At 40.4% G+C, this 25,752-nt stretch overlaps 1 protein-coding gene across 1 annotated transcript in view; it reads left to right on the top strand.

The window, feature by feature from the left end:
- The window catches only part of FMNL2 (formin like 2), a gene marked incomplete in the record, with an annotated part of 348,552 nt that overhangs the window by 200,670 nt on the left and 122,130 nt on the right, over positions 1-25,752 (top strand). Inside the window, 1 exon segment of the mRNA XM_027775349.1 lies at positions 1,787-1,870. Within this exon segment, the coding sequence (XP_027631150.1) occupies positions 1,787-1,870 (84 nt within the window).

The following is a 25,752-nucleotide window of genomic DNA, read 5'->3' as shown; positions in this document are numbered from 1 at the left end:
TCTTTTTTCTTATATCCTTTATATTTTAATAGATTACTAAAGACTCAGGGGGAAAACATCTCTTAACTTGAACTTTCCTCATAATCCTACTGTTTTAAATACATAGTCATATCCTGGTACACTAGCATGAGGATCAAAACCAGTCTAAGAAAGAGTTCATCTCTAGGGTATAGTAAGCAGTGATAATTTCACAGTTATTTAATGGTCAATAGTAAATAACACTGGCCTGCCTCAGAAAGACACATATGGAATTCTCCTCTGTCTAATACTAGAGGTTGTTATTTAACATTGTTAAATTGCGGTGGCTAATAAATGTAAGTAGATTTTTGCTATAGGGTGGGTATGCTCACCGGAGAGACAGAAGTAGATATATTCTATTTTAGTTCAAGTAGGTATTCCATGGAGACAGACCATATGAAAACATTTTTCTTGTTTTAGATATTTTAATGTCTTTGAACCTTTTGGCAGTATCGCTGAAAACTCTGGAGTCCAAAGCTCTTTAAATTATGTTGTCAGCTCTGAGAATAATTAAAAGTCAGACATTCTGAAGACAGGTTATTACTTTGGAATTACTCCTAAATTCAAATTACAGGTAATATTGGTTATGGATATATTTAAGATGTACTGGTCTGGATGTTAGATTGCATTTAAGGGAAAGTAATCTATCATAAAAGGTTGATTCTCTGCCATTAAGTCAAAATAGCTTATATACTCTTGTCTTTGTTAAATGTGTTTCATTCTCTGACATGAGACAGTAACTATGTTGGGGACAATGTTGATCTGTTAGCCAAGTCCTTCTGAGAGCTAGAGGCTTGAGGATTAGACATCTACTTGAATATTGACCTAGACAGGGAACTACAATTGTTTATTTAGGGATGGTTCTGATTTGGAGTGTTGATGCCAGGGGATGGACAAAACAATTACTAAACCTAACACACTAATTGACGACTTGGCTCAGTTGTTTAGGGCATGGGAACTTTGGAGAGGCCCAGGGAACAGAGGTGACTGCTTCTAGGTTCTCATACTCTGCTGTGTTCTGTTTCCAAAGATCTCACTTCTGACCCAAATTAAGTATCTTCATAATGTTGGGTATGATTGGTTACTTGAGACTTTACATTCATAATAGGTGAATGTACGTGGGCAGATCTATAACCAGCACTACAGAAGGTGTGTTGTGTTATCAGATCTGGACATCTTGTTTATTAGCTCATGGTCAAGTTCTCATCACAGACCAACCTCACCTCCAATATAGCAAAACCAATGAGTATGATGGTAAACATGAACATATGTCCTGAAGGATTGTCATCATCTCACAGAGGGCACAAAAAAAACCACATTACATTATTGTCATATTTTGGTTTTTGCTTTTTCAGATTTTTTTTCTTGGTTCATGGTTGTTTATCAAAGCAAGTTAAAGGTGATACTATTTGTAAGTGATTCTGGTTATTGAGTTTTATCTTGGTGTTTTCTGTTTTAGGTGGGGCTACACTGCTTTTAAAAGAGTTGCTTTGATACCTTCTGAATAACCACTTCTGGTCTTTTTGCTGAAATGAATATCTGATTATTCAAGCAGTCAGTCCCATGTCCCAAGATAGTCCCTTGGGGGTGCCCTCCTCCCATTAAACCAATTTGATGTTGGAATGACCTCCGCACAATGTTTTGTGTCATGCAGGTACTAGAAATTGAAGAGGAGTCACAAAAGAACCGCAGTAGTAGTCGGTCTGCCATGACCTACCCATTAGCAGCTAGCTGTGGAAGGTGACAGATCTTTTTTTTCTTCTTACAGAATGCCATGAACCTACCTCCTGACAAAGCCAGGTTACTGCGGCAGTATGACAATGAGAAAAAATGGGAGCTGATTTGTGATCAGGTAAGAAACAGTGACGTTTTTATCAAGAAAGTAATGAAAAAGGCTCAGATTTGTCCCTTATATATGTTTGACTTTTTCTAGGAAATGCATGGATTTCTGTTCTGTGACATTTTGCCTTTTTTTTTTTTTTAAACCACAGGAAAAGCTGGAAAATGACTGCTTTTATTATTTCATTATTTTAGTTCTTTCTTTTATTTTCAAACATTTTGCAGTTAGGTTTTTGTAAATTCAGGTCAAGTGGACAAATCGAATCCATCTGTGTCTCTGCTTACCTTACAAAGCGGCCTGTGCTGCTTGAGCAATGCAGGTCCTCGGACTTACTGGCTTTCTTTTTCATGTAAGTTAATGCACGTTCTTGCAAGAAGGCGAATTTATAAAGAAACAGTGCTTAAACTAATAAAACTATTTCAGATTTTAGTTGTTCTCTAGCTGTGTACAATTAATTCATAACAAATTCAGACATTTAGGAGATACATGAAATAAAAAGTGAAATTCTCCACTTTCCTTCTCTCTACTCTCCAAATCCTACACTGTGGAAGTAGAGAGAAGTATTGAAAAGATTGTGAAGTATCTCCTAAGAACATTTCTTTCTGTTAATGTTTAAAAAAAAAAGTATGGTTGAGGCCAGCGGGTGGTGTGGTGGTTGAAGTGCTAGACTCACACATGACCCCCTCCCCCCATGGTTTGAATCCCAGACCTGGTGGTTTGTTTCCTCACATACTTCCCCCCCGACACATGTAATTAAAAATAATAATGATAATACTAGTAAATATAAAAAATAATCATTTTTTTAAAAGTACATTCCACACATATCACATACTCTACTGCATATTGGTGCAGTTGCCCAATACGTGTGCTTCTCCCTCATTCTTTTAAATGGCATGTGGTATTCCACTGTAATTGGCAGTCAGTCTTGGTACTTTTGCAGGAATAGACACAAGCTGGTTGTTGTAAACTTCTCCGTGGTTGTGTACCTGTCCCTACCTCATTTCTGTCACGCTGAAAGTTTCTGGGGGCGTTTCAATTCCTCCTGTCACCACTTTCTTGGGTGTCACTGTGGGGACAACATGTCAGGGAGCACAGAGGTTTTTCTGTATTCCCCCATATGTGATGGTGCCTGATCCCTAAGAAATAGGTGATCCCCGCTGTTCACAGAAAGCTTCTGAAATACTCGTCATATGTTATTTTACCTTTTTTTGCTAAACTAGAACAGTACTGGTGTGGTGGTAAAATCACCTTTTTTCCATGCTGTATGTGAGTACCAAAGATAGATAGAAGCTGAAGAGAAAGGTTACTGCTTATATGATTATGTTTCAAAAGAAAAAAAAAAGTGCCGGCACTTATTCCGCTTGAAACTTAATTAAAAAAAATAAAAAGAAAGAAAAAAACTCCAGGCTTTTGCTATAGGGCATGTGCACTCACCAGAGAGAGAGAAAGAAAAAGAGAGAGAGAGAAAGTGGGAAATCATCCCCCCAGGGGTCTATGCATGTCCCCCAACCCAGTGACTTAAAGCTCATGCCAGGGGTATGTGCATGCGTGCCCAAAATCCTGAGAGGAAAATGGAGGAGAAGGGATTACAGCACGGCCATGCCCCCCTGGAGGGTGATTTCCCACTTTCTCTCTCAGGCTGATCCGGCCATGGACTTCAGTCGCAGCTGCCATATGGGATCTGGCTTCTCTTGAGCAGAGCTGTGACTGCTGTACCATGGAGTTGGCCTCTTAGCCATCAGTAAGTGTAAAAATCCAGTGGAATTAATTACATTCACATTGAAGATAACTTTTTTTTTAATTTCTAAAGTTTTTATTTACTTCTTCCATGAGCAAGATACACACACACACACACACACACACACACACACACACACCACTTCCAACAAAGTCTCAACACTACAGTCCACCCATAGCCTTCAGCCATCCCTGGATCATGGGTAAATGGATGCCCAGTGCACCTAGGGAGGTCCCTAGACTTGAACTGGAGCCCTAGCTGATAGGTATAAATTCCATAAATTCCATCCCCAATATAATTAAGATCAAACCCCAAAGAGCTGGCTATAGTAACACTATTCTGACAGTACCCCTTAGTCCTTTTCTAGATCGTTGTATGCATATAAAGACAACCCGAGCATCTGATGGATCTTGAAGGCTGAAGTACCACGGGAGAACCTGACGCTGTTGGGAGCGGGGCTATACAAGGCACAAGAGAAGGGCTCTGCTGGACTTGGAGTGGTGTGAGATGCATCTCAGAGTACCTATTTCTGTGCAGTAGTGAATAGGCAGGGCTCCCATGAGAACATCACCTCAAGGATTCCTCCTGGCCACGAGGCCAATGTTGCAGTCGTTTAAGATCACAGTGTGAGAGTAGAAAGCTGGAGGTGTTGCATTCCCTTGGTAGCTGCACGTAGAACACCCCCTAAGCCACCTGGGAATACAAGGGCTCTGGTCTTGGAAGAACAATGGAAAAAGAGCTAGCCTCTTGCTGGCTTGTCCCTCAGTGTTGGTACAGATGCGATGCTAGAACTTTTTTGTCTTGGGACCTCAGATGTTTATTAGAATTGCATAGCTCTGAGCACTGTGGGGAATGCTGTGTGTAGGGGGCTTTGGAGATCCTCGATGCACTTAGGCTTTCAGAACATTATATCTACAGAAATTGTTAGAGACCATTTATTCCAAGCTAGACTGCTTTTATTTTTTTCTATTGGAAAAGTTAGCACATGCGTATTAAGAAATAAATAAATAAATAAATAAATAAATAAGATGATCTTAATTAGAACTTATAAAGTAATGTGAAAGTCCTACTGCTTTTCTCACCCATTCCCCAACCCTCTTATATAGATCATAAAACAGAGATTCACAGAGCATAAGTATCTAAGCCAAGGCCACTCAGATAGTGAGACAGAAGCAACTATTTCCAAACCTCAGTTACAAGCCCTTCCAGTAGTTCTCTGTTATACCAGGGATGTGGAAACAGCCCATTGAACCAACAGTTGAGGTAGGTGGGGGACTGTCACCAAAGTTTTGTGCTGTGGCATCTCAGGTGATTTGGGGTGGGGTGGCGCTATAACACTTACAGGTGGTGGGGTGCTTGGTTCATGACCCTGCTTCTGCTGGATGATCACGGGGAGTGGCTAGTCAAAGAATTCAGGACATTTGAGAGGACTAAGGCCTCTGGGTGTGGATTCCATGAATGTATAATCCAGTCCAGAAACTGTCAGATGGTCACACCCAAGCCCAGCTAGGAAGCTTCCCTCTGGGGTTTGCTGGTACTGATGGCTTGATTTGTTGTTCTCTGGGCTGATTTGACATGGCTCGACTCTGCCTCCTAATGGCCAGCTGTTGCTTGTGTTGTAGCCCTAAGGAAGGGGAGACGGCAGGGTGAGAGATGGGAGTCATCCCTTTATTCACTTATACAGAGTGATACAGAAAGAGATTTAAAAGAAAAAAAAGATGGGAAGGAAGAGGTGATAGGAAACTGTACCCTCTTAGACTCAGCTTCCTGTGTTAAGCGCTTCAGGGAGATCAGATTGCAGCCCTCAAGGATTGCCATGGATCGTGATCCAGGGAGTGGAAGGCCCTGGCGGGCACTCAGCTGGAGCTGAGTCAGGCCTGGGCACTAAGATACTCCATCTCATGACGATCACTTCAAAGGTACTGGCACTCTAAGATATCCGTTACAGTGAGAGTTGCTTTCTTGTCCTTCCAACACAACTGACCCATTTCATTTGAATATACTAATATTGAATCACTATGAAAGGGTTTTTAAAAACCTTTTATTTCTTTCCTTATACTATTTCTTTGAAAAGAAAAAAAGTTGTTTGTTGAATAAATTAAGTAATTTGTCACTGGAATCAAATATACTTTAAAAAAAAAGGAAATATGGAGTTGTTGGGAAAGGCATGACACAGTTTTGCATAGAAAAATGTAGACAGAGATTGGCAGATGGCATATGGGTTACATCGCTGGACTCCCACGCAGTTGACTGCAGTCCCGAACCCAGCAGCTTAAAACTCATGCTAGGCGCATGTGCATGTGTGCCCAAAATCTTGGGAGGAGAATGGAGGAGAAGAGATTGCGGCGTGGCCATCCCCCCTAGGGGGTGATTTCTCACTTTCTGTCTCTCTCTCTCTGGCAAGCGCTCACACCCTATAGCAAAACAAACAAACAAACTCTAAACAGAAAAATATGACATGACCATGACTTTTCCGCTTACCTAATATATTTCTGTGTGTGTGTGTGTGTGTGTGTGTGTGTGTGTGTATGTGCGTGCACATGTGTGTTTAAATGTTCATGGTTTCGGGAGCCAGTTAGACCTCTTCTCTGCCAAGTAAGCACACACTATTGGATACTGACAAGTTGTTTCCTGTGGAACATCAGTGGGTTCTAGCTGATGAAGACTTGTCTCTGGAGCACCAAGAGAAGTGCACGTGGACTTCCGTTGGTGACTGCTGTGTTGGAGTCATCTGAGCAGTAAGCATAGGGGCAGGTGCTGAAGGAAAAGGCATGATGCCAGCAATGGCCTTCTCCTTCCCCTTGCTCCCAGGCTCCAGACTTAATCTGCCTTTAGCCCCTTTCTTTAAGGTCCAGGCTTTGAATCCGCCTTTAGCCACAGTTTTGACTTCTACCTGCCAGCTGTTGGGATAGCAGATAGCCATCTCCCCTGCCTTTCTCCAGCCCTCTGCCTATCTGGCATTTTTGCTGTATTTAATATTATTGTTCAATGTCAAGCTGTTTACATTTTTACTGTTTCTATAATTCTGTGATATGTTTGAATGCTACATTTAAAAATCATTGCTAAGTTTTTGGGATCTGTTTAGTTCTTTTCAAATTCTGTCTTTCAACTTTTAGTGTTTTGTTTTTAACATTTTGATATCTAGTCTTCTCTCTCTTTGTAATTCTTATTTTGATTACATGTCAGTCAGACTTTTTTTTTGGTTTGGTATTTTGTTTTCTAGTTTATTCTGTTTTTTTTTTTTTAAAGAATTATTTAATTTTATTTGATATTATATGTTTTTCAGTTTAGCCAGAGAGACAGAGAGAAAAGAAAAGTGAGAAAGCAAGCTGCCAGGTCCAAGACTTGAACTGTGGTTGTCCATGTGGGAGTCCAGCACCTTACCCACCACGCCTCCTGCTGGCCCCTCTACTTTATCTTTTTATTAAAAAAAAAAAATCAGGCCAGCAGGCGGCATGGAGTTTAAGGCTCTGGATCCCACATGGTCATCTGCATGGTTCAAATCCCAGAGTCAGCATCTTGTAAAGCACATCTGGGCATGTGCCTGTCTAAAATCCTGAGAGGATAATGAAGGACAAGGGATTGTGGTGTGGCCATCACCCCTCGGTGGTGATTTCTCACTTTCCTTCTCTCTCTGTTTTTGTCTCTAGCAAGCACATGCGCCCTACAGCAAAACTAAAGAAAAATTTTTTTAAATAAATAGATAAATAAAATAAAATTGAGTATCACGCCAGGCCTATAACCTAGTGGTTGCGTAAGAGGACTGGATCCCACATGGCTGACTGCAGAGTTCAAGTTCTAGCCCTAGCAGCTTGAAAAACACCGGGCACGTGTGCACATGTGGCCCAAATCCCAACAGGATGGAGAAATGGAGGACAAGAGATTGAGGCATGACCATGCCCCTTGGGGTGTGCATATTTTCTTCTCTTTATCTGGCCAGTGCAACCACCCTCTGGCAATTAAAAACAATTCAGTATCACCTTATTAAAATATAAATTTTCTCTTGTAGGTCATCGTAATTAAAATAAATAACAATTCCTTAATATATTTTATTACCCAGTCATATTTTCTGATTTTCCTTCAGTTGTTCTTTTTTCCTGATTTGTTTAAGAATCTAGTACAGGATCAGTCACATTACATCCGGCTGTTACATTTCAGAAGTCTCCTTTAATCTAGAACAGCCCTTTGTTCGTGATGTTCACGTAGTGAAGACACCAGGGAGCCCTGTTAAAGAGAGCTTCACTTTCTGCATTTGCCTTATTGTCTCCTAGTGGCAGCATAGCTCCTGAGTTTCCTGTTCACTAGGAGTTGGGTTTCAAGGCATGCTGAACATCTTTGTCAAGAATCTCAGAGGAACGGAAAAAGGCCTGGTTGTCCCACCAGGAGGTGAGGTTGCCAGTACACCAGGTGTCAGCCTTACCCCTCCCTTGTGTAAGAGTGTCTGCTCATGCCAGGAAGAACTCCGTGTGGTGTTGCTTTTTCACTATAATATACACTTACCTATCAAACTTGTCTCTAATGGGTTTAAAACCTATTGTTAATCTTTCACAGTCTTGTTAGGATAGACAAAAAGATGGCTTTCTAATTTCTTTTTCCTTCTTTTGTCTTTTATTAAGGATACTTAAAGAATTTAGACCTACTTGGATAATCCAAGATGCTTTCTTCTCGAGATCCTTACCTTCATTACATCTGCAAAGACCGTTTTCCAAAGATGGTCATGTTCATTGGTTCCAGGGCTAGGACATACACACACGTATGTTTTGCAGGAGGGTGGCTACCATTCAACTCACTACAGATGCCTAGATATGTAATAATTCACATGATAAAGTTTTCATTCACATAGGAATCCAAGTTGGATATTGTTGGGTCCTCAAGGTTTACAGTCCACACCATCAGGGACCCAGGTGAGGCTATTTTGAACATATTGCTTTAGCTTCACCCTGGCTATTGTCTTTTTCCAGTTAAAGGGAGAAAGAAGATCCAGGACACTTAACTCCTTTGGGCTAGTGCTTGAAGTGGCACCCATCACCTGCACTCTTGTTCTGTAGGAAAGGCCTGCAAAGGAAGATGAGAATGTAGAGAACCGAGTGTCCAGAAAAAAAAGAAGCAAATATTTAGTAAACAGCTGGAGTTAGTCTCTGACATTATTACCAGTTGTGATAATCTAATGACTCATTTATTGTAGGTTATACTCAGTATTAAAACTTGCTTATCTTTATGTAAGCATTCATTGAACAGGTATTTAATTGTATAGGTGAGGGAAAGTGAAGGCGAGAGAATATTTTTTTTTTTTTTCAAAATAGGTATCTCATGCAGTGCTTTGAGTAAGGAAAGGAAAGGACTCCAATGGTCAGTGTGGTGGTTAAGGTGCTGGACACTCTCACATGGCTGACCATGGTTCAAGTCCCAGACCTGGTGGCTTGCTTTCTTACTTTCCCTTTCTCTCTCTCTCTCTGGTCAAAATAATAATAATAATAATTGAATGAATAAATAAAATTCAAAATAAATCATTCTTTAAGAAAGTATACATTATGGGATATGATTATTTCACAAAAAAGAAAAAGAAGTTTTTCTGGAGGGGAGGGATGTGGGGGCAGATCTCTTAGCTCCCTTCTGCTTGGGATTTTCAAGGGATTGTCTTTTCTTTGAAGTCTCCAAACCTAAGGAAATGTACAGAGTTGAAAAGAAGACTTGTTTCTTTCAGTTTCCTTCCTGAAAGCAATTTCCCTTCCATTAGGCCTCATTCCACAGTTTCTGATTCCTTACTCTAAAATACTGGAAAAGCAATTAGAGGAGTAGGTGCCAACTTTTAGAATATTGAGCTTTTTCTGTTTAATCTCTCTATAGCCCTAAAAATGTAGTCTGAACCTAGAAGTGAGTTTATATCCTTTCCCTATAGAAGTTTCCTATGTCATATAGCTTTTATAGCAGGGAAAAGAAATGAAATACAGGCCTACGCTTTTCTACAGGAATTGGGGTGGGGAGAGGCCATCTAAAGAAAGGGGAAATAGTGTCAACCTTGTGACCTGGTGGTTAAGGGAGCTAGATCCAGCATGGCTGGCTGCACAGTTCAAATCCTGGCCCCAGCAGCTTGAAAACTAGGGTGAGTGCATGTATGTGGGTGTCCAAATCCTGACACGATGGAAAATGAAGAAGGAACTGCAGTGTAACCATATCACATTGAGGGATGCTTTCTCCCCCTCCCTTCTGTTTCTCTGTTTCTTTTTTTATTTTTGGAGAGATTTTTGCTACAGGGTGTGTGCACTTGCCAGACAGACAGAGAGAGGGATAGAAAGCGAGAAATCACCCCAGGGGGGATGGCCATGCCACAATCCCTTCTCCTCCGTTCTCCTCTCGGGATCTTGGCACGCACGCACACGTGCCCGGCTTGAGTTTCAAGCCACAGGGTCCGGGATGCGAACTGCAGTCGACTACATGGTAGTCCAACGACATAGCTATTATGCCAACTGCTGGTCCCGTGTTTCTCTGTTTCTAATGAGTATATGTGTCCACTGGTGAATTAAAAAAAGATAAAAGAGGGGAAATAATGTTCCTTTTTGACTAAGCTTTTTCGGTGGTTTGATGTAAATGCTATATCCAAAGTGCTTTTTGGGGCCCAGGCTGGTGTGTGGAAACACAAACTCCATGATATTGGACCCACTGGGAAGGTCCTGGGTTCTCATCCCACGGCTTCCTCGTGCACTTGTGAATGTACCCACCCATGATCCAGGTTATAACTAAGGCTGGCATTGGATCATAGCGAGAGGACCTTGTCAGAGGTACCTGTGTGTCTTTCTCTCATGGGTGAAACCAATAAACTTAAAAAAAATAAAAGATTTGGATGATGTCTCTATTCTTTTCTTTTCTTCTTTTCTTCTTTCTTTCTTTCTTTCTTTCTTTCTTTCTTTCTTTCTTTCTTTCTTTCTTTCTTTCTTTCTTTCTTTCTTTCTTTTTCTCTTTCTTTCTTTTTAAAGATGTTCTTTGTTATCACTGTGAGAGCTATAAACAGAAAAACACATCATGGCTTTCCCCACAGCCTAGGAGATGCCGAGGGCCTGCTCTGGTTTGAAGCTTTAGGCTGTCTTCTGCCTAAATGAACATCACGTTGCTTGTTCGCCCGTCTGTCTGGTAATACAAGTGAAATTGTATACCCCCCCACCCTCGCCAAATGACTTAACTGCCTTAATTGGCTTAGACAACTTGGTTATGTTGTTTGAAGTAAACTTTATCATAGGCGTGTCTTTTGTAAACTCAGGGGAAACTTACAGGATATGAAGAATCAGCAATTTAATCCACGTGGCTTAGACTGAGGCTGACCTTCGATACTGCATTTTAGAAAGTATTTGTGGAGCAAATTTAAGAGTTTTACTAAGTCGTGTTAGGTAAGAATTTTTACCAGGTAATACAGATACTGCTTTACCATTGTTTCCATACTTGCATGTTTAACTCATCATTTTTGCTATGAAAGGCTCTTTTCATTTTCCATTTTAAAAAAAGGAAAAGTTAAATGGCTTCCTGTAGGTTGTTTAGTGACTGAGCTGATACTAAACCTGAGGTCTACCAGTGCCTGATACTAAAAATTTTTATGTTAATAAAAATACCATAATGATTTGGGAAGTTTTCAAAAGCAATGCCAGCAGATGACCTAGATCACTGTGAGATTGTGGCTTCTTCGCTGTCAATCAGTGAAACGATTTATTAAGCTCACACTGTGGAAAGTGATGTACTTAATGCTATGACCATGATACTTCAGGAAATATTATTCGGAATCTTTTTTTTTTTGAGAGGTTTTTGCTATAGGGCGCGTACGCTCGACAGAAAGTCAGAGAGAGACAGAAAGCAAGAAATCACCCCCCAGGGGGGATGGCCATGCCACAATCCCTTCTCCTCTATTCTCCTCTCAGGATCTTGGGCATGCACGCACATGCGCCCGGTGTGAGTTTAAGCCACCGGGTCTGAGACTCGAACTGCGGTCAACTACATGAGAGTCCAACAACATAGCCATTACGCTAACTGCTGGTTCCCGGAATCTTTTAAAACAAGAGATTGAGAAGCCAATAGGAGGGTTTGCCCCGTAGGACAGTGGGTAAACCCTGTGCTTGAGTTGCTGAGTCCCAAAGGGCCGACCCTGGCAACTTGAAAAGCACACCAGGCATGTGTGCAAGTGTGCCTATCCTGATGGGTGTGGAAATGGAGGAGATCGTGGCATAACCAGGCACTATTTGCAGATATGCTCTTTTTCTCCTCTCTTCCTGGTGAGCACATATGCCTTCCAATATTTGGGGGGGAGGGAAAAGAATAAAAGAAAATAAGATGTACTTCTTTAAAAAAGATTTTATTTGACTTTATTTATTTATTTAAATTTGATGAGAGAGAGAGAGAAAGTGAGAAAGCCAGCCACCAGGTCCAGGACTCTAATCATGGTCAGCCATGTGGGAGTCCAGTGCCCTTAACCACCATGCCACCTGCCGGCCCCAATAAGATGTACTTTTTAAAAAGGTTATTTTTTTCCCTGAGAAAGACAGAGCTAGGCATCCTCATCAGGAGCCTCATTATCATTATCCTGACTCTTAACCAGTTCAAATTACAGGAAGGTAGAGGCATCCTTCTCCTCCCCTCCCCTCCTACCCCCAGCCATACTCAGGGAAGTCCCAGGACTTCCCCATGTGGCTCCAGTTGGCTACCACTGTGCCTCCACTTGGACCCAGAGTAATGAGAGACTGAGTATCTAGTGGTACTCTTAGCTCACATTCGTTCTTTCTCCTAGTTGTCTGTTGAGTTCTTTCAGGGAAAGAAAAGAGTTTTAGGGAACAGCAGATGGCATAAAGGTTATGTCACTGTTTTCCTACATAGTTGACTACGGTTCAAGTCCTGGACCTGGAGGTTTAAATCCCACATTGGCCCACATATGTGCCTAGAATCCCAAGAGGAAAACGGAAGAGAAGGGATTGTGGCCTGGCCATCTCCTGGTGGGTGATTTTTCACTTTCTGTCTCTCCGGTGAGTGCACACACTCAATAGTAAAAATCTGTCTATATATATATATATATATATTTTAAAAAAAGAAAAAATGTTTTTAAAAGATGTAATCTTCTGAAGTCATTGAGGAAATTGAGGTAGCTCTGGCCTTTACCCCTGCTTTAGTAGTAAAACAGGACGCTGATTTCACTTACATAGCAGAAATACAAGGTAAAGGATTTTCATTTCTAATGATACTGTACATGTTGGGGATGTAGGGAGAAGGGACATAACTGAATTAGAAATGTGGTTTTAGGGGGGAAACTGTGGCCTGACAGGGTGGCTGGATCCCACATGGCAGCAAGTTCAAGTCCTGGACCCAGCAGCTTGAAAAACATGCCAGGCATGTGTGCTCAAAATTCTCTATGAGGGGGAATGAGAGGAGAAGGAATTGTGGTGTGATCTTGCTCCCCGGGGGTGGGGAGCTTTCTCACTCTCCTTCTCTCTCTCTGTTGGCACTGAGTGCACATGCCTTCTGGCAACATTGATTTAAGAATTGGTTTGGATTTTGTAAGCAAGAGACATTTATATGTAGGGCCAGTGACCATATAGACCAAGTCTTGCAGCAGTATCTCCTAGAAATACCATCATACTGCAAAGATAGGTGTGTGTGTGTGTGTGTGTGTGTGGTGTATTTCATTTCTTAAGCGACTGCTACCTCTCGTCACAGTCACCTTAACACAGTACCTCTGTTGCGATAGGGCGTTCATTGATTCAGAGAGAATATAATTTCCTATGTCCAGCTGCAGCCCTGTAAAATGTCCACTCTTAATAGATAAGGTCTGTGCTTCTATATGAGGGGACTTGAAATAGTTCATGGAAAAATAAAATGAAAATACAAGTTTATTTTAGTACAAAAAAGTTGAAATCCATGCATAGTTTTTTTTTCTTTTCTTTCTTTTTGGGCATGCATGCACAAGTGCCAGGCATGGTTTTTAAGCTGCCAGGTCCGGGATTGGAACCTGGTAGTCGACCATTTAGGATCTAGCTGCCTTTACCACCACGCCACCAGCCTTTATCTACAATATGCTTTTTTCATAAATTGTTTGAAGACCCTCAGTATATCTGTCACAGCCAGCAAATGTCCCCACTATTGATCCATTTAAAAGGACCTGTTTCTTATCTATCTTCTTCTCCTACCCTTCTCAAGTATTCTTTGAGAGCTCAGTTTAATGACTGATTTAGGTGCTGTAGGTCCCAGATTATAACTATTGTTTGCTTCATCTTGCAATCTGAACATGAAAAGAATGATGCCAGGCTGATCAGAAGGTGTATGTGTGCTATGTTAAATGTCAAGGAAGATCTAAAGAGAGAACATACATTATCCCACTGGAGCTTGGGTTGAAGATTTAAGGTCTTCAGGGGTTAGCACACATCGTGTTTGGTTTGAGGTTTTAGAAGGTGAATGTTCCTATGCATTCTGTAGAAGAATGTGATGTGTAGGGGGCAGGGTGAGATAGACAAGATTGGTCAAGATGGTAGATTAAGCAAATCTCATGAAATGACAGTTAAGATGAATGGGTTGAGTCATGGAGGTACATTTAAAGTCAGATGAAAAACCATGTCTTTCATGTCTATATTTAATTCTTTCAATGTAGTTATGAATGATATGCTGTATTTTATATTACAAGACCCATTGGAGTGCATATTTCTTACAAAAGTACTAATGACAGAGCTGACTATTTGGTTGTCTCTGATCTTTTTTAATTAGGGAAACTAAAGCCAGTAAAATGTCAAGATAAACTTTTTTTTTTAAAGTTTGTACTCAGTAACAAAGTAGATAAACATACTTAAAAATTACTTTGAGGTACAGTTTTTAATCACTATTACTGAGATAAAATTTATTCACCAATTGTGTTTTCCAAAGTGGCTAGACAATTTTGCATTCCCACCAGCAATGTAATAGAGTCCCAGTTGCTCCAAACTCTTGCCAATCTTTGATATTTTTAATTTTTTAAATTCTCGTCATTTTGAGGGTCATATAGTGGAATTTATTGTGGTTCTAATTTTTGCATTTCTCTAAAAACTGTTATGTTGAGTGTCTTTCTGTGTGATTGTTTGCCACTTATGTGTCCTCTTTGTTGGAAGGTCTGTTCTGTTCAAATCTTTTTAAAAGCCAGGTTATTTGTCTTTTAGCTTTTAAGCTTTAAAAAACATATTTTGGAGCTAGCCAGTGACATGGTGTTAAGGCAGCTGGATCCCACATGACTGAGTGTGTGATTTGAGCTCTGAACCCAATGACTTAAAAAATACAGTAAGTGTGTGTACGCATTAGTGCCCAAAATCCTGAGAGGAGGATGGAGGAGGGGTATAATAGGGTAGTTATCTCTCCCTGGAGGGGGGGACTTTCTCTTCCCAACACTCTCCCTGCCACCCATGAGTACATGTGCCTTATAGCAAATTTAAAATAAATAAACACATTTTGGGACTGGCCCTCTAGCACCACGGTTAAGTGCTACACAGAGGCAGCTGGATCCTACATGGCCAAACAGGGTTTGATTCCCAGCCCAGGGGGGCTGGAAAAACACATAGGGTGAGTGCACATGTGCAAGATCCCAATGGAACGGAAAATTGGAGGAAATAGGATAGTGGTATGACCAGGCCTCATTGAGGGGTATGTTCTCTTTCTGTTTCTCTTATGTGTATACATGCACCCTCTGGCATTAGAAAAAGAACTGAACAAAAAACCAAAACATATTCTGGACATGAATTTATTAGACATCTTTTGAAAATTAATTTCTTTTAGTTGTCTTGCCTTTTCATATCTGTAACATTATCTTTTGATGAATATAATCTTTCTAATGCAAGATTAAATTTATTATTATTTTTTAAAAAGTTGTTCATACATTTTTTGTCCTGAGTAATCTTTGTCTATCCTCAGGTCACAAAGATTATGTCTGTGTTTTCTTCCAGAAAAATAAAATGAAGTATGTGTATGTATTTCTTCAGCGTGAGAGAGGTAACACCCTCAGTAGAATCTCGATTCTTTGATCTACCCTCAGCCCCAACCAGCTCTGAGTCATGAGCACATGTGTATGTAGTGTGCTCAGGAAGGTCTCCGGATGTGAACTCAGACCCTTCCCACGTGGTCAGCCCCGAAGAGCATCATGGTTTACTGCTGTACTGTCTTGCCTCCTTTCTAATCAAGGAACATAGCATTTGTATTTAAGTCTTCTTTAATATCTTGCAGGAATATTTTCATGTGTCCAGTGTACAAGTCTTGCGCATATTTTACCAAGTTTAATTTTTAATATTTCATGATTTTTGGTGCTATTTTCAGGATGTATTTTTTAAAATACAAATTTCCAGTTGTTTGTTCCTAGAGAAATATTGGGTTGCTGGAAGAGTCATGACATATTTTTTTCTTTTCCTTTCTTCCTTTCTTTCTTTCTTTTTCTTTTTTTTAGAGGTTTTTGCTATAGGGTGCATGCGCTCACCAGAAAGACAGAGAGAGACAGAGAGACAGAAAGCAAGAAATCACCCCCCAGGAGGGATGGCCACACCACAATCCCTTCTCCTCCATTCTCCTCTCTGGATCTTGGGCATGCATGCACATGCACCCAGTGTGAGTTTAAGCCACTGGGTCCAGGATTTGAACCGTGGTCGACTTCATGGGAGTCCAGCAACATAGCCATTATGCCAATAGCTGGTCCCCATGATGTATTTTTTCTATGCAAAATATTTTGCATGACTTTTCCAACAATCCAGTATTTTTGAACAACCTCCTATCACTTCATTTATCTCTTTGTGGAGAGATGTGGTTTATGTTATATCGTTGCATTTATCAAAATCCAGTTCTACAATTGAATGCTATTTTATGACTTGTGTAAGCAAATGACATTGATAAAGACTGTGTAGTGTTCTAAACTTAGTTCTTATGTTTAAATCTATGCCTAAATTAAACGAAAGCACATGGTAATAGGATGATTAAGACCTAATAACTTCCTCCTATTCTCAGTTCTGTTTACAATGATGCTCTTTTTGTTTTCCTTTCTCCCCTCCCCCTAGTTTGCTATATGGTGTGTCCTTGCCAGAGACAGAGTGGAAGAGAGAGAGTGAGAGAGTGAGAAATCAACCTCCAGTGGGGACAACCACACTGTAATCCCTTCTCCTCCATTCTCTTCTCAGGATTTTGGGCACATACCTACACATGCCCCCCCATGTATTTCAAACCACTGGTTTGGGGACTCAAACCTCACAGTTGACTGTGTGAAATACAGCCTCCTTAGTCACCATGCCACCTGGTTGGCCCAATTTTAATTTTAAAAATTTTTTCATGTATCAGACCCTTATTTATTTTAGTGACAGGTAGCTTACTTTTCCAAATCTTCCTATGCTATCTATCTGCTTTACAGTTTCACTGACGTTAAGTTGTATCCTTACTAGTATTCCAATTTAGTTCACTTCAGCAAACAACTATGGAAATTCTGAGAATTGTACCCATAATCTGCACACAGCTTCAATAGGTGAAAATGGAATTTAAGAGAATCCAGTTAATATAATAGTACTCAAGAAAGCAATTTTTTAAACAGGACCTTTCTGTCCTATAAAATGCGAATTCATAAACTTGAATGGTTAAAAAATATCAGTTTTCTTATTTAAATCTCAATTTGTTTAATGGTTTCTACAAGAAATCTAAGGCTCTTTTTATTCCCCAGACAAGTATTACCTTCCCACACCCCACATAAACCAAATATTTTATGTAATATGTTATTGTCTTTGGAGATTCTTTAAGATCTTCAGTACTTTATACTTGTTTGAAAAGTATTCCTGGGACCAGCAGTTAGTGTAATGGCTATGTCGCTGGACTCCCATGTAGTCGACCACAATTCGAGTCCTGGACCCGGTGACTTAAACTCACGCCGGGCACGTGTACATGCATGCCCAAGATCCCGAGATGAGAATGGAGGAGAAGGGATTGTGGTGTGGCCATTCCCCCTGGGGGGTGATTTCTCGCTTTCTGTCTCCCTGTATCTCTCTTTTTGGCGAGCGCACATGCCCTATAGCAAAAACCTCTCTCTCTCTCTCAAAAAAAAAAAAAAAGTGTTCCTAAGTTATGTTCTAGGAATTTATAATAAATGTGGGTAGGATGAAGGTTCTTATTTCCATATTTCAGATGAAGAAATAAGGTATATTTATAGTCTTATTTTTTAGAGGAAAAGTACTCCCCATGTATTTTCTGAAATTGTCACAAAAACAGACCGTAATTATTGCTTTATAATATAAGTCTGTGTCTTTAAACACAACCAGAAATATTCTTAAATCTTCATTTACCTAGGACATGTACATTTTCTTTGTAGATTGAATAGCAGGGTTCAGGTATCCACAGTAGAATATAGGGTCTAAAGCCATAGTGAATATACTTTAGTGCACTGAAGAGCTACTGGGGAGAACTTAATGAAATTCTGATGGCTAGGTACCTGATGGATTGAGTCAAGAAAGTTTGCAATTTAGCAGGCATCCACATTTGTTTTAAGTGCAGGACTTTGGTAGTATATACTTTGACAAACTCCTGTTTAAAAGAGGGAAAACTGTAGCTACTGAAGAGGGAGAGTAAGAGATGAAGATTATTGTAAAGGTTTTCTAGTATGAATTCACCTTTCCATCACTCTGTGCAGTTCTTAGATCTTTAATAACAAGAGCAACTGTTACTTATTGAACACTGTGTATGCCAAGCACTGTGGTGGTTGATTCTTTGCCTCAGACAACATGAGATAGTAGACAAACTTATTTTGTTGGTATGATATCCCCCATTACAAATTCAACAACTTGAATGAAAACACCTTTTAAACAGAAAAAAAATGAACGAGCTATGAATTGGATAGAAGAAGCTCAACTAATATTACATATTACAAAATGAGTTATGGGATGTTTTGATCAGGAAACACCTGTTGAACTAGAAGAAACTCTTGCTAGTCTAAATAAAGGAAAGCATTAGGAAAAGTCTCATCAAAAGTGGTTTTCAGTCTGAGAGCTGTAATGGAACACTTGGAAAGTCATCCGTCCCTCTCCTACTAGGAAAGTGATTTCATATTTAGAGCTGAAGAATGCTTCAACCTTCCCCAAGAATCTGACTGTGGAATGACTCTGACATGCTGGTTTTTCAAGGCTAGTTTGTTGTAGAAGTGGCCAACTTTTAAAGTGGAGAATGGAGAAGGGAGAAGTATACGCTATTACCCATGTGTTTTTCCACTGTTCAAAACTTCTGATTGACTCCCTGATGTCTGCATTATCCTCATGGCCTATTTGATGCACGCTGTTGTCAATTCCAACTTCTCAGTTAGTTCCTTGGTGCTGTTACTTTTCAGAAACTAGGTTGTATGAACCCAGCTAAACTCCTTGAAGTTACTAGCACATGCCCGATGCTTCTATGCCTTTGTTCCTGTTCCTCCATCTGGAAAACTCTCTCCTGCCTCTAAAACTATCCCACTATCCCAGGATGTCTGTACATTCCCTGTCCTTTAAAATTCAATCCCAAAACCACTTTTTCCAAGGAAGTGCCTTTGATCATCTTAGTTGGAAAGAGTCTCACCTTTTTGTGAACTTCATAAGGTTCACATATGGCTCTTATCATATTCTACTTTGTAACACAACTCTGCTGTATCTCAGAGATGAGATTTAACACTTTGGATTTGAATTTATTTCTTTTCAGACATTTTACTCAGTGTTCTGGATGAGTGAAAGAATAAATGATCACACATATTTTCTTTTAATTTAGCATTTTTCATGTTAGGGCCTGGAAATGAGATCTTAACTTGATAGTAAGATTTAAAATGTTGAGAGGCAAGGACTTGTACTACAAAATGTTTTTATCCAATAATAGCCACAGAAGCACGGCTGGCCCTAGCTTTCTCTGGTAGTTGTTGTACAAATTGGAATCCTATTCACACTTGCCTTTTTGGTCATCTATTATAGTAAGTAGCTTTGAAATTTCAGAGTTTTTAAATCTTTTTGGAAAACAAGGAACATGTGTTCTTATTCTCAGTTTTGTGGGAGAGTCTGTCTGTGAAGGGTCTTCAAGAAAGTTTATGGAAAATATGTACTATAAAAATATAGGGCATTGGGACCAGCAGTTAGCGTAATGGCTATGTCACTGGACTCCCGCGTAGTCAACCACAGTTCAAGTCCCGGACCCAGTGGCTTAAACTCACGCCAGGCGCATGTGCATGTGTGCCCAAGATCCGGAGAGGAGAATGGAGGAGAAGGGATTGTGGTGTGGCCATCCCCCCTGGGGGGTGATTTCTCGCTTTCTATCTCTCTCTCTCTCTCTCTCTGTCTGTCTGGCGAGCGCATGTGCCCTATAGCGAAAACCTCTCCAAAAAAAAAAAAAAAAAACAGTGCATGAATTCAGACTTTTTATTTATTTATTTATTTTTGCCAAAGTGTACGTGTACTCACTGGCCGTCTGTGATAGGGAAAGTGAGAAATCACCCCCCAGGGGGAATGCCATGCCATAGTCCCTTCTCCTCCATTCTCTTCCTGGGATTTTGGACACGCACACACACGTGCCTGGCTTGATTTTTCAAGCCACCAGATCTGGGACTTTAAATGTGGTTGGCCATGTGGGAGTCCAGTGCCTCAATCACCACACCACCTTATGGCCCCTTTCCAGACTTTCTGAAGCCCTTTGTCATTTCTCTGAGTGTTTCCTGCTGGAAAACATAGTTAACCCTGTGAGGGCTGAGATGCTATGGCTTACCTCAGTCCCTCCTGCTTAGGAGCCCACCACCCCTACCTCCACACTGTGCAGGTGCACTATTCTTGGCCTCTCCTGTACTGTGTAAGTAATTTCTCTTCACGGCATTATCTACTAGAGAGTAAACCCCTTGAGGACATGGATTGCTCCTGCCAATATAACTCTTGACGAGCTCTGAGCTCCAAGCAAAATCTTGCAAATTTATTCTTGCTAATGGCAATGGTGCTGGTTGTAATTATGGCTCATTTAGAGACCACGATTACTTACACAGCTTTGAAAGGATGCCCAATTGCTTCCAGCTTCTAGGAAGAAAAAAATTCAAGTGTAGTGAGCTTATGTGCACAATAGCAAAGCTCTTTGAATTTTTTACTATCTGAAGTGAATTATTACAGGATAAGAATAATAAAACAATAATGGCGTAATGATGGTGACATCTAATTTATCCCTAAGGATGTTTAAGCAGTTTATGTAGCTCTGCTAATCCATTACTGACACAGAGCCAGGGGCCGTGTGGTCATTCATAACAGAGAGGGGGACTCGGCAGTAAGAGTGTGCCCTGAGAGTTGTTCATTTCCTAGGGACTTCCTCTAATTTCAGATGTCTTGCTATAAATCTCTTTTTTTTAAATCGTAGAGGATTAAGATATAAGATAAACTTGGGTGAAATTCTGTTTGATTTTGGAGCTGCTTATCCACATATGGTTTATGGAGCAGAAATGCTTATAACATACTTGTTGTAAGTCCACTTCACACCACGTCAAGCTCAGTTCACTTCTCATGTAATTATATATGTGGATAGAGAGGATAGAAAAGGTCAGAAATGCTTGCTAGATGAGTGGAATGTTCCTTTCCAAACTCACATGCAGAAAGGCTTTCAGTGACAAACTTTGTTAGATTTAAGCGGAGAAAGGAGACGGGGACATGCAGGGAAAGGAGGTCACCGAGAAATGGGTTAGCTGGTTAGAAAGAACCTACCGATTCCTGGCTGTGTCTAAGAAGAAAGACCATGCCCTAGCATAGCCAGTGAATTCTGCGTATTGCAGCTTACATAATTAACTTAGCATGCACACCCCAGTCATAGCCCCTTCATTTTACTTTTTAAAGGATGGTCTGGTTTTGCAGCTGGGTTGCAGTAGACTTGAGCCTTAGTCATTGAAGTGGAATCCAGTCAACACTGTCTTTTCCTTATTGCCAGGTCAGGTCTGTGTGTAGTCAGCTTCATCTTCTGATGATGGGTGTTGGGGGAGGAGGGTGGACGACGGCGTGAAGCTAGCATTAGTTGTAGTGGATGGGCTAATGAGAAATGGATTGGCTAATGAGTTATGAAAGGCAGCAGGCAGGTTCAGAGGCAGGAGAATCACATTCGTGCGTGTCCTTTACCTCTGACATGAGTTTGGCTGACAAGTGTAGTACAGAACCTGCTGGTGGTAGGCTCTGTATAGGACATTTGCAGTCGCTTTGTGTACTTGCGGATGTTAAAAGCTTACCTGTAGTTTGTGAGAGAAGTGACTTCTATGGCATTTGAAAGGATTCCGTGTTTTGAATATTACTGTGTCGAATGTGTGCCAGTTCTCCATTCCTGGGACTCAATGAAGAGCAGAATATTTTCTACCCTATTTTCCAAACATTAATTTGTTAGTTTGTTTACCTTTGTCATTGCCAGAGAGTGTCTCACCTTACCAGAGAGAGATAGAGAGGGAAAGAATACCACCCCCTTCCCAATGGGGCACGGTCATACAGCAATCCCTTTTCCATTTCTCCATCCTGTCAGGATTTGGGGCACACAACATAGGCAACTGGCATCTTTTTTTGGCGAGGTTTTTGCTATAGGGTGCGTGCGCTCACCACACAGACAGATAGAGAGACAGAAAGCGAGAAATCATCGCCCCAGGGGGGATGGCCACGCCACAATCCCTTCTCCTCCATTCTCCTCTCGGGATCTTGGGCACGCATGCACATGTGCCCGGTGTGAGTTTTAAGCCACCGGGTGTGGGACGTGAACTGCGGTTGACTACATGGGAGTCCAGGGACATAGCCATTACGCTAACTGCTGGTCCTAAGTTTATTTCTTCTGAGAGAGAGAAAGCAAGAGTGCAAGAGAGAGCCAGGCACCCTTAACACAGGGTCCTTACATTGCCCTCCACCTCTTGCTAATCTGAAACACAGGACATGTGTGCATGCCAAGTGTGCATAAGGAAGCCCAAGGGTTCAATTCCAAGGCCTTCCCACGTGGGTATCACTGCATCACCACCTCACCCCAGGAAATTTGTATTAAAAGTTCTTTTAGATGGCTTGTCAATTCATATCGATAAATCACTGTGACTAACACGTTTCTCGTCCGTAAGGATAGCATTTCTATATTGTGTAACTCAAGTTGAGAACTTCAGGCACTCATGTCAATGAGGTTGTGCAAGCAAGTTACCAGCTGTTGCAAATAGCATGTAGGGTATCAAGCAGTTGTGGAATAAGAATGATGAAAATCTCTCAATTTAGGCTGTTTTTAACGCAAGATCAAAAATTCATATATCAGGGGACCACCAGTTAGCGTAATGGCTATGTTGCTGGACTCCCCCATAGTCGACTGTGGTTCGCATCTCGGACCAGGTGGCTTAAAAAACTCACACCGGGCACGTGTGTGTGCATGCCTAAGATCCCGAGAGGAGAATGGAGGAGAAGGGATTGCGGCATGGCCATCCCTCCAGGGGGTGATTTCTCGCTTTCTGTTTCTCTGTCTCTCTCTGGCAAGCGCACGTGCCCTATAGCGAAAACCTCTCAAAAAAAATAATTAATATATCAGGGGAAAGTGTTAGTTTAAATAAATACGATAGCTGTAATTCACCCTAAGTCTTTAGAAAGAAAGGACTTTGTTTTGGCAAGGTGCTCCAATGTATTCCCTCTCATATTTCTGTTGTGTAAGTGGCCATATTGAAGACAGAAAGAGAATGGTTTATAACTCAAACAGCACCTTATTTAGATATTAGACAAACAACCCCAAATATCAGGAAAATAAGTGAGGTTTTGTCTTCCTTCATAAGAGTTTTACCTGAACCCCTTGATGTAGGCTGAACTTTCTTATAAGCAGATGTAATGTAGACTGTTGCATTTAAACGCATCATTTTCTTTTTCTTGGAAATACATCAGTAAGTTACTCAGATGAAATATGTGCCTAAAAACACAATAGCAAATGCTATACATATTTGAAAATGTTATTGTTGTCCATAATTTTAAGTCCTAAGGAAATATAATCAGATGGACAGGACCAGTAAATGTGTATATTTGAGAAAGCCTCTCAACATTACCATAAACTCAAGGAGAAAGTGGTAAAAGCTGTATTCATTGACTGTCAAAAATGCAGTTCACTAATTGAGTGAATGTCATTATGCTACATGTGTTACTCAACCAATTGTTGTCATTTTGGGAATAGACATGGCTCTTCTGTTTTTGAAGATACAGCCTAAAAAACAAAAAGCCAGAAGTCAGCTGTTGTCAGGTTCAAAGTTTAGTGCTTGAAGCAGCTACTGCATTGACCAGATTTATAATTGGTTGCGTTTCATGCATTAGGGCCTTCATATTTAGACATAGGAAGTGTTTATCAAAAGGGAAAAGGGAGCACAGTTTGAGTTGTCTTTGGTTGTAGGATTTTTAAAAATTTGAATTATTGAAATTATATTATTAAGAAGCATAGTCTTTGTTTATACCCTAAGATCTCTGTCACATCAGCTGTTGTTATACATAAGGTTAAAAATAATGACTGATTTCTAGATAGTGCCTCAATTCATCTTTAAAAGCTTTTTATGATTATTTTTAGCCCTCAGCTGTACTATTACTAAATCACCATGACAGTAAAGATCCCCTCTGATTCTCTAGAGAAGTGATACTAATAAAACAAAACAAAAAAGCCCCGAGTTTATATACAGACACAATGATGACACTGCAGATGTCGAATGTGGTGCATTGTTAATTAGAAATTGCTTTTATGATAGAAAATTGGGAAGAATTAGAAACAGTGTGCAAATCCTTTTTTAAAAGCAGGTTTTTTAAAATTTTAAAGAATTTTTTTCCTTTTATTTATTTTTTTATTTCATTTTCTTCCATACATTCAATCACATTATTATTTGTCTTACAAAATGGATATTTCAACAGGTGAACATTTCTCCCTAGTTCTGTTGATAAAACTACAACATATCTTCAACGTAAAATACCACACCTCTTTGTGTCATTAATGCTTTGCCTCCCTGTCCCTCCCCCAAATGTCCTTCCTCAGACCCTCCTCTTTTGACAGTTTATATACTATAACATTTCCTGATCATTTTTATTTATTATTTTATGTAGCAAAAAGTTTTAAACACAAGGTCTTACTGTATTGCAGTCTTTGTCCCTCAACTTCTTGCTACGGTATCCAAGCTAGCTTCAAACTCATAATTGTCTAGCCTTAGCCTTTTGGGTTGCTGGTGTTAAAGGTTTGTGTCAGGGTTGGACAGGGTGTTGAACCTGGGCCTCCCATGTGATCCCAGATTGCAGAGTGTAGTATCTCAGTAGTTACAACACTGCAACTAGGCCCATAATAGTTTTTAAATAAAGAAGAAATATATAGGTATCTCACTATAAGCTATTTCCCCCTAAAGTATTAAATAATAGCAAAATACATATATTTAATAGTAAGATGACTTCTTTAATATCAGTAAGATGATTTTTAGCACATCTACATCTGTAATCAATCAAGGTTTTGGTGGACCAGGAAGAATGTTGTGGGTCTCCCTGTTGGAGAAACACCAGTTCATGTAGGATGAACACATGCCTCAACCTGTTGACCAATTATCAGTAAGGTGACATACCAAAAAAATTCCATATGGAGCAAGCAATAATCAGATTAAAAAGAAATAGTAGCAAAACATCTTTTGGGTTATAATAGAAAAGAACATATGGTAAGAATTGTCTTAATTTCATGAGGCACGTCTTCATGTTTTTTTCTTTTAAAGCTGATTTATTTAAACTTTATCTTATGTAAATACAGCATGTAGACAGAAAGGTTGGGAAACTCAAAAGACCAGCATAGTAAGCTATAAAGCCATGAGACTGTCAAAAATGGGACTCATTAAATAAGTGAAAGCCATTGTGTTACATTTGTTGACGCAGGTCAAGAAATAAAACATTGCCAGTGGACCAGCAGTTAGCATAATGGCTATGTTGCTCGACTCCCACATAGTCGACCGTGGTTCAAGTCCCGGACCCGGTGGCTTAAACTCACTCCAGGCGTGTGTGCGTGCATGCCCAAGATCCTGAGAGGAGAGTAAAGGAGAAGGGATTGCGGTGTGGCCATTCCCCCCGGGGGGCGGGGGGGAGTGATTTCTCGCTTTCTGTTTCTCTGTCTCTCTCTGTCTGTCTGGCGAGTGCACGCGCCCTAGAGCAAAAACCTCTCAAAAAAAAAAAAAAAGACATTGACA

This window comes from Tupaia chinensis, unplaced genomic scaffold (genome assembly GCF_000334495.1).
Source record: "Tupaia chinensis unplaced genomic scaffold, TupChi_1.0 Scaffold000549_1, whole genome shotgun sequence".
NCBI classification, from domain to species: Eukaryota; Metazoa; Chordata; class Mammalia; order Scandentia; family Tupaiidae; genus Tupaia; species Tupaia belangeri.
This window is presented reverse-complemented; position numbering and strand designations above follow the sequence as displayed.